The 8,884-nt window shown below is 33.8% G+C and overlaps 1 protein-coding gene across 1 annotated transcript; it reads right to left on the reverse strand.

Annotated features, from left to right (window-relative positions):
• Positions 1-4,241: 4,241 nt before the first annotated feature.
• On the reverse strand, positions 4,242-7,811 carry LOC139527615 (fucolectin-like). Its single transcript, XM_071323147.1, has 3 exons — positions 7,536-7,811; positions 5,897-6,115; positions 4,242-4,489 (listed from the first exon to the last, which is right to left on the reverse strand). The coding sequence occupies exons 1-3, from the start codon at positions 7,750-7,752 to the stop codon at positions 4,263-4,265; spliced, it is 663 nt and encodes a 220-aa protein (XP_071179248.1). The 5' UTR covers positions 7,753-7,811; the 3' UTR covers positions 4,242-4,262.
• Between the last annotated feature and the right edge of the window lie 1,073 nt (positions 7,812-8,884).

Raw genomic sequence — 8,884 nt, forward strand, 5'->3', positions numbered from 1 at the left:
TATCTTGGTCTGACCTCGGTCACAAACTATCAGTGGTGTAACATTAAGGGAAACGATACTATTTATTTTGCCATAGGCGATAATATTATCATAAGCAACACGGCGCACACATGTGGAGCCGGATCTGCTTACCTTTCTGGAGCGCATGAGATCACCCCTTCCCCCCCTTTGGTAGGTTTTGTGTTTATTAGTCTTTAGTTTTCTATGTTGTCTTCTGTACTTTTATTTGTCTGTTTGTCTTTTTATTTTTGCCATGGCGTTGTCAGTATTTTGTTGATCTATGAGTTTGACTGTCCCGCTGGTATCTTTCGTCCCTCTTTATACTTTACTAATATTTTCTAAATATACCCCTTTTTATAATAGAAACTTGGAAAAAACAGATATGTGTGATGGAAGTAATTTATTATTCTGTTTTTAAAAATTAAAGCCAAATAGTATCATGACCAACATCCAACAGAGCTTCTTTATGTTTTATCCATGACCACCGTAATTTTATACCAAATTTAGGAAATTTAAGAAGTCCTTTCGAATAGTTCTCTAGAAAATATTTCAATAGGTTTCAAAATTTAGATTGTAAATATACACACTGCAGCTATTCATAGATTAATAAAAAAAAAAGTTTGGATGATAAAAATCAGTCGGAAACAGAATCGTTTCCCAAAATATAACAATTTACGTTAGTAACGCCATTACCTCCCCTGTAACAGAATTCGATTCGCAATCGATTCGAATTCAATTCGAATTAAACGTACGTTTGAACGAGGCATTAATTGACTTCCTTCAACTGGGTACACAAAAAGCCAACCTAATGCTGGGAAAATGTAATAGTACCATTTTCCTTTAAATCTTTGCTGACACAATATGGGAGAAAGATGTAGTAAGGGTAACTTTGTCTGCAATAGGAGACGTTATGAACTCGTGCAAGATCGTGATTTTAGAGAAAAATAAAGATGATTATGAATAGTTATGAAAGGATTGAATTTATAGAATTTGCACCGCTAATCAATGACATTTCATTCCAAAATAATCCACGAGTCTATTGTCAATAATAATTAATACATTTGGTATGTAGAAAACGCAAAGTTTCATTATTCCGTAAATGATTTAATTCTGAAATCAGTTTTTCTTTCCCTTATTCTTATTTTTTTACTATTTTTCTTACATTTTAGGACCTCCTTATTTTCTTTTCTTCTTTAATACCTTATTGGGGGGGGGGGGTTCTATTCTATAACCCATCCCATATATCACCTCACCCTCATTTACGTTGATCATTGTGATATTCTTATCTTAAACTGAGTATTACCGTGCATATTGTTAGTATATGTGTTTTTCAATCTACATCAAATTTATGGGAGGAGGGTTTGATTTCACAAAACATGTGTAACATGTGTTAAACGCCTCATGTTTGCAACTGTCCTAAACCAGGAATGAAAGGCCTTTTATTGTTAATCTAGTATATATTTTTTTTAATTTTGGTTTATTTATATGTTTCGGAGTTTTATGTGATGTCTATTTTCTGTAGTCAGCACTTCAGTGATGACATGCATGTCAATTATATATATGGTTATTTTTTTTATAAATTTACTGTTTACAAAAGTATGTATTATTCGAAATACTAAGAATTTTCTTATCCCAGGTATAACTTTTTTGGAATTTTGGGTCCTCAATGCTCTTCAACTTTGTACTTGTTTGGCTTTGAAACTATTTTGACCTAAGCGTCACTGATGAGTCTTATGAAGACGAAACGCGCGCGTCTGGTGTATCAAAGTCATAAGCCTGGTACCTTTGATAACTATTCTCTGAACTAGTGCACATTGTTGTTTAAAGGCCAGCTAAAGCCCGCCCCCGGATGCAGACTTTTCTCGCTGTGTTGAAGATTCATTTGTTGCCTTGGGCTGTTTTCTGCTCTTTGGGAGGTTTGTCGTCTCTTTGAACCATTCCCCGTTTCCTTTCTCGGTGTTATAGATATAAGAACGTGTAGTATGAGTGTCAATGAGACAACTCTCCATCCAAGTCAAAATTAGTAAAAGTGTACCATTGCAGGTACGGCCTTCAAAACGGAGCCGTGGCTCACACCGAACAGCAAGCTATAGTATAAGGGCGTTTTTCAATAAAAACGTACTTTCTTGTCCCAGCCACTTTAAAGCCCGCCCCCGGATGCAGACTTTTCTCGCTGTGTTGAAGATTCATTTGTGGCCTTGGGCTGTTTTCTGCTCTATGGGAGGTTTGTCGTCTCTTTGAACCATTCCCCGTTTCCTTTCTCGGTGTTATAGATATAAGAACGTGTAGTATGAGTGTCAATGAGACAACTCTCCATCCAAGTCAAAATTAGTAAAAGTGTACCATTGCAGGTACGGCCTTCAAAACGGAGCCGTGGCTCACACCGAACAGCAAGCTATAGTATAAGGGCGTTTTTCAATAAAAACGTACTTTCTTGTCCCAGCCACTTTAAAAAAAATGTTTTTGATCTTTGCAAGTAATTTTTTGTGCAGTCAGTACATTGAATTAGATATAACATTTTTAAGCAAAGAAACAGTTTATTTTTAGAGGGATTGATAAGATATTGATTCCCGAATGGTCCAAAACAACCAAAATGGCATGTCCCTAGACCGCCTGTTCAACATTCATACTCTCAAATATCGTAAAAAAATGTAGAAATAAATATTAATTTTACTTAATATAAGTTCTTTAATAATTCAAAAGTATGTTTAGAGCCAACATATTTTAATAAACAGCTTTTAACATAGGATTTTTTATTTTAGAAGGTGTGTCCCTAACACAATGTCCACTACGAAACGAAGTCATTAAAACTTGCTTATAAACAGTTTTATAAAATCAATGTAATTTTTTGTTTGCAAGAGATATAAACATTAGGGTCTTACAAAAGAAGTGATGCTTTTATAACGGCAATTAAACTGTTGGTAAGAAAAATTGACCGGTGAAAAATTGAGCACATCAAATGGACCAGAGTGATACCGTATTTTTGTAAATGTCCACTACGAAACGGGTCAAATCTCCTTCAGTAACTGGTTTTTAAATTATGAAAAAAATATCAGTGTACAGCTTAATAACGCTTTGATGAATACAGTCAGTCTTGTTACTATTGCAATATTGGGGTTGTGAGAAAAAAATAAAACATGTGAATACGTCCCCTACGAAACGGTCCCCTACGAAACAAGTTTGGGAGAAAAAACGTTTCGTAGTGGCACTACCACTACCATGCAGTCTTTTTTTACTCTTTTTTCAATTATATTCGTGCAAAGCAAATAACAAAGGTTAGTTTCATGTAATTTTTATTATGTTTTTATTAACATAGAATAGGGTTGATGTCAACTACGAAATTTTTTGTCCACTACGAAACGGTTTTGTCAACTACGAAACGCATCAAAATGTCCACTACGTAACATGAGTTGTACCTTCATATGTGAAGTACTGTCTAATCTTTATCAATAAAAAATGGTTCTCCAATTCAGAAAAAAATGAGATTTTCTAGTATATAAAGTAAACAAACTGGAATGTCTATAGGAAACATTTAAAGTTGCAAAAATATGTGTGTTTAGAAGCAGTTTCTTTTTTCCCCTACGAAACAGTACACAAATTATGAAAATAATATAATTTTAAAGAGTATTTAAGATTGCACTTTTTGTTTACAAACAAGTCTATAATAGAGGTATTCAAAATAACTCTTGAAAATAAATTTTAGACTAGTTGATTTTCCATTTTTTTTAGGTCTGAAAGGAACGCTTTTATTGAAAAACGCCCATAAAGGACCCAAAAATAACTAGTGTTACACCATTCAGCCCGGAAATACAACACCAACGGTCTAATCTATAAAAATAACGAGAAAGTTTTCACACGAGGAACACTTGTGAACCACATCAACAAACGACAACCACTGAACAACAGGTTCCTGACTTAGAAAAGGTGCAAACAATTGCAGTGGGGTTAAACGTTTTAACATGCAGGCGCCAACATTCATCCACACCTGAACAATTAGTGACACATCACAACATGGAAAGGCACTCTTTAAAATATCAATATGACTGCATTAAATATAAACAGATCGCAGAGTCAAATGGAAACTCCCAAGAAGGTATACAAGCGTTCATCCATGAGAGCCTAGAAACATATAGCGTATGAATACTGTCATCACTTTTTATACATGGTAAATTACACAAAGCATAATGCATATGTCCTTATAAATTTGAATTATCTTATATGACCAAAAACAAAACAAAAAAGAGATTTCATCTTTAATAAGTTCATTCATCAGCTAAACAAGTCTTTGAATACGCAAACACTTTAACTTCCATTAGGTTGAACCATTCCTGGACTCCTATGGCAAGCTTGACATACCGTCCATTTGTAGGTTTACTGCAATTCAGAATAAGGTACTCTCCGTTATTAGCATGGCCTTTGTAATAAGTGCAGAGCTTCATTTTACTTAAAGTTGGACCAACCAGAATATCCATTTTACGGAGTCTACGACCTAAAAATGAAAATGTTTATAAGACAGTATAAAAACGTTATCATGTGGCAACTATTATCAAATATGCAAGTTCCTGCATGGAGAAGAAATTCGTTAAAATCAGAAATGCCTGGAAAGCAGATTTTTCAATATATGTCACTATCTTTCAATTACTGGTGAAACAAAAATGCCGTTTTTTCTTGAAAGAAACTTAGATATAAGATGTGGTACGAGTGCCAATGAGACAACTCTCCATCCAAGTCACAATTTGTAAAAGAAAAACCATTATAGGTTAAAGTACGTTTATTAATTTGCTGACCTACTGCTTGTTATAGTTTCTAAGAAACAGAGTTAACCAAAAAAATTAAACATCAACCAATGAACCATGAAAATGAGGTCAAGGTCCGAAGACACCTGCCAGTTGGACATGTACACCTTACAGTCCTTCCATACACCAAATATACTAGATCTATTGCATACAGTATAAGAAAAACAGACCAAAACACAAAAACTTAACAATAACCACTGTACCATGAAAATGAGGTCAAGGTCAGATGACACCTGCCAGTTAAACATGTAAACATTACAATCCGTCCATACACCACATAAGCTAGACCTATTGCTTATATATATATATATATATATAGATATATGGACTTGACCACAAAAACTTAACCAAGAAAAGAGGTCGAGGTCAAGTGAAAACTGTCTGATTTGCACGAGGACCTTGCAAGGTACGCACATACCAACTATAGTTATCCCATTGCCCATAATAAGAGAGAAATTAACATTACAATTAATCTAAAAAAAATATTTTAAGTTGTTACTGAACAATGAAAATGAGGACACGGACAATAGACATGTGACAGACAGAAACTTCGTAACATAAGGCATCTATAAACAAGGTATAACGCATCCAGGTCTTCCACCTCCTCAAATATAAAGCTTTCAAGAAGTTAGTTAACACTGCCGCCGCCGCCGGATCACTATCCCTGATCATCCCTATGTTGAGCTTTCTGTAACAAAAGTCGCAGGCTCGACAAAAATCATTATAATCTATTTACCCGTACCGAAATAATGTGTTTGCGGATGAATCCAACCCACATTGTAACTTGCAGTAATCCGATGTTCAGTACATCAGTACTTTGATTTTTATGTATATATGCCTTTAGACGATTTACTTTCCTCGTTTGTTTAAATATTTCATCTGATTCCTTGTATCAAAACATACTATCTCCTAGTACAAATTAAAATATTTCTGATTTCGTCATGCTCGTAAGCAAGTTACGGTAGATCTTAATTTTACTAAAGATTAATATTCTGAGATAATATGACCATTAAATATTATTCCAAAAAATACCTTGATTTCCATTTTTTTTAATTTCCGATTTTGTACACTTTGAAAACATCAGGCATTCATTTACTTACCAACGTTATCTGCTCTGTTCCAAATTTCAACATGATGAACTGAAAAGGAAGATCCAAGGTCAACCCACCAATATGGCTTCTTGTCAAAATTTGTCATAAACATTGTAGTGAGATCGCCGTCAACAGCATTGCCAGAAGGGTATAGAGCATTGTGGGAACTTTGACTTGTCATTTTCTCGTGAGACACATCTTCAATACGCAAATGACCTGTTAGCGGATCTTAGAAAAAAGAAAGAATAAAAAGTCGTTGAACTGCCCAGCTTTATATAATTAATAAGTATAGAATTCATTGTGACTTAATTCTTCAGTGTTGGTCTGCAAAATTATACGTTTTGAAAAAACAATTTATAAGCGAATGTTGCAATGCTAAATTGAAAGCAAACTTTAATCGATCATAAAATAAAAAGGGTGATGCCTCTATAATAGTATAAAAATATTGTGAATAAGTTAACCGATATAACAACTTATGTTCTTGGTCACTGAGTCTAAACGGCTGTTGTTATTAAGTTACCCACAGCTCAAGATGGCGGACTCTAAACTCGTTGATATTTAATTTATACAAAATCTACCTTTTGCATCGTTTTTCATGCAGAATGTAAATATTTATAGGATTCTTGAATAAAGAAATCACTAACAATTACCATAAGTTTGTTAATTTAGATGACGGAATGATATTTGCATGCTGCGTTCACACGTAATATGAATTCGATTCGCATTAACTGATTCGTACTAATTTCATGCCTTGTTCACACGTTTATTTAATTTGAATTGCATACGGATCGAATGGCATGCGAATCGAATGCTCTAATCGTGTTCACGTACCTTTTTTTTTTTTTTAATTCGAATTGATTCAAATTGACTAAATCGCATTATCCAATTCGCATTTGAAATGTGTTTTTGTTGGTTTAATTGATGGCAGAGTCATCGGATACATTTTTCAATCAAGATACCCTATCGATGGAGTATAATTCTATTTTGCCTAATAGATAAAGTGAAGAAGATTTTTGTAAAATAAAGAAAATTGACTATAAAGGGCAATAACTCCTTCAGAGGGAATTGACAATTTTTTGTATGTTGTCTTGCTTGTATAGATCTTACATGGCTGAACATTATTGCTGGTTACAGTCAATCTCTATGTATAATTATTTAAGATAATAACCAAAAACTGCAAAATTTCCTTACAGAACAGAAGTCAATAACATACTTGGTGGAGACACGATGTACGGGAAACTGCTTCGCAATCGTCCATGCTTTATGCGGTTTGATTGCAGAATTAATATGTCTCAACATATTTCATCAATTGTTTTATTTCTAGCAATGGTGGCCATCTTGGTTGATGGGCGGAGCGTCGGATACATTTTTTAAACTAGAAACCATAACTTTGATTTAGGCCAAGTGTGGATTTATTTTATCCGGTAGTTTCAGAGGAGAATATTTCAATAAAAGTTAACGATCGACGACCGCCAAGTGACGAGAAAAACTCACTTGACCCTCTAGTCAGACTCCTGGTGAGCTGAAAGTGTATATTCAGTGAACGAAGCAGTCTCAGAATGTCTATAAAAAGTCTAACAAATGATCATTTTCAGTATGATTTTACTTAAAATTAGATGCCTATCATATTCCTTATCGTACACTATACCTTTACACGGACTTTCCAGCATTTGGTTAAGCATCTCTTCTCTCTTTTTAAGCGTTGTATTCAGCATGGTCTCCAGTTTCAGTACTTTCTCTAATAGTCGGTTGTTTTTGAGGAATTTCCCTTTATAATTGGAAAGTCCAATTTCGCAAGCAGACGACAACATTGTACATCCGAATATCAAAACAGTAGCACAATATAGCATTTTAGCAAATGTCATACTGTTGTAAACAGCCAGCGGTAACCATTTGGGCTGTAAAAAAAGTACTTGATAAGATAATGAAACAACAAACTGTTTGTGAATTACACAACTGATTCAAATTCTTAATATAATATAAGTGAACCGATTAAATGCATATACTTAGGAAATACTTATTTTTCTGCTATTGATAATTGAAAACGAGTAGACTACCATATGATAATATAGAGATGAGAAACAATTACCAATGAGGCAACTATCCACTAGTAGAAATGAAGTGGATGTACGTAAGGCAACAGTACGACCTCCAACATTGAGAAAAACCAATACTGCATAGTCGGCGATAAAAGGCCCCGGCATGCAAAAATGTCACTGATATATTTCAATTGAAAAAACTTTCGGCCTAATAAGTAATTCATAACAAAACAATTTGCGAGAAAAAAAATATGCCAGACAAGAGCCAACGACGACAAATGAAAAACATGCTTCTCAGTCAGAAAGCAGGTATATGTATCACAACTTACAAGAGGATTATGTTATAGATATTTTATATCTTTTGAATAGTTTTGCGGTGTTTCGTAAATTTTCCCCTATCTTTTGTAGAAAGCCCCGGCCTTAACCTCATGAGACAAGATAATATAGAAAGAATAAGATGATCGTTATTTCTGTGCGCTGACATTACCCTGACACAACTTGAGTATGTGAAGATTTAGATATAAAGGGAAAAGCAATTCTTGACAGCGATTATATCAGACTTTCACGGATTACAGCCAACGGAAAAACAATTTTACAAGGACAGTTTTATGAATGGCTGTTTAAAGAATGTTATTTGCCGGACTAAAATTATGGTTTTTTAATCCTTTATTTATTTGCAAAACAGACAAAAACCAATTTTGGTTATGGCAAATACATTGACAAAACAAACATGATCAAACATAATGAAAACTCGACAATATTATAAGAGATATATATGATAAAAACAGTTATTGTTCTCCTTTCCTCAGTTCTAATGACTCTTTAATAAAAGAAACAACTGCTTTTACATCATTTGGTGTTGATGGATTTAGTATAATCACGAGTTTATCAGTAAAATTAAGTGTATTAAAATTCACATATTTTTGTATATAATATTTTAGAAAGATTTCTCTTTTAT

The sequence above is a fragment of the Mytilus edulis genome, chromosome 6 (assembly GCF_963676685.1).
Source record: "Mytilus edulis chromosome 6, xbMytEdul2.2, whole genome shotgun sequence".
Taxonomy (NCBI): Eukaryota; Metazoa; Mollusca; class Bivalvia; order Mytilida; family Mytilidae; genus Mytilus; species Mytilus edulis.

Excerpts from the sequence above, each read along its gene's own strand:
- LOC139527615 (XM_071323147.1), bottom strand. The coding sequence starts at position 7,752 with ATGACATTTGCTAAAATGCTATATTGTGCTACTGTTTTGATATTCGGA. Across the intron at positions 6,116-7,535 it reads GCTGGAAAGTCCGTGTAAAG|ATCCGCTAACAGGTCATTTG; the intron begins GTATAGTGTACG and ends CTTTTTTCTAAG. Across the intron at positions 4,490-5,896 it reads GAACAGAGCAGATAACGTTG|GTCGTAGACTCCGTAAAATG; the intron begins GTAAGTAAATGA and ends TTTCATTTTTAG.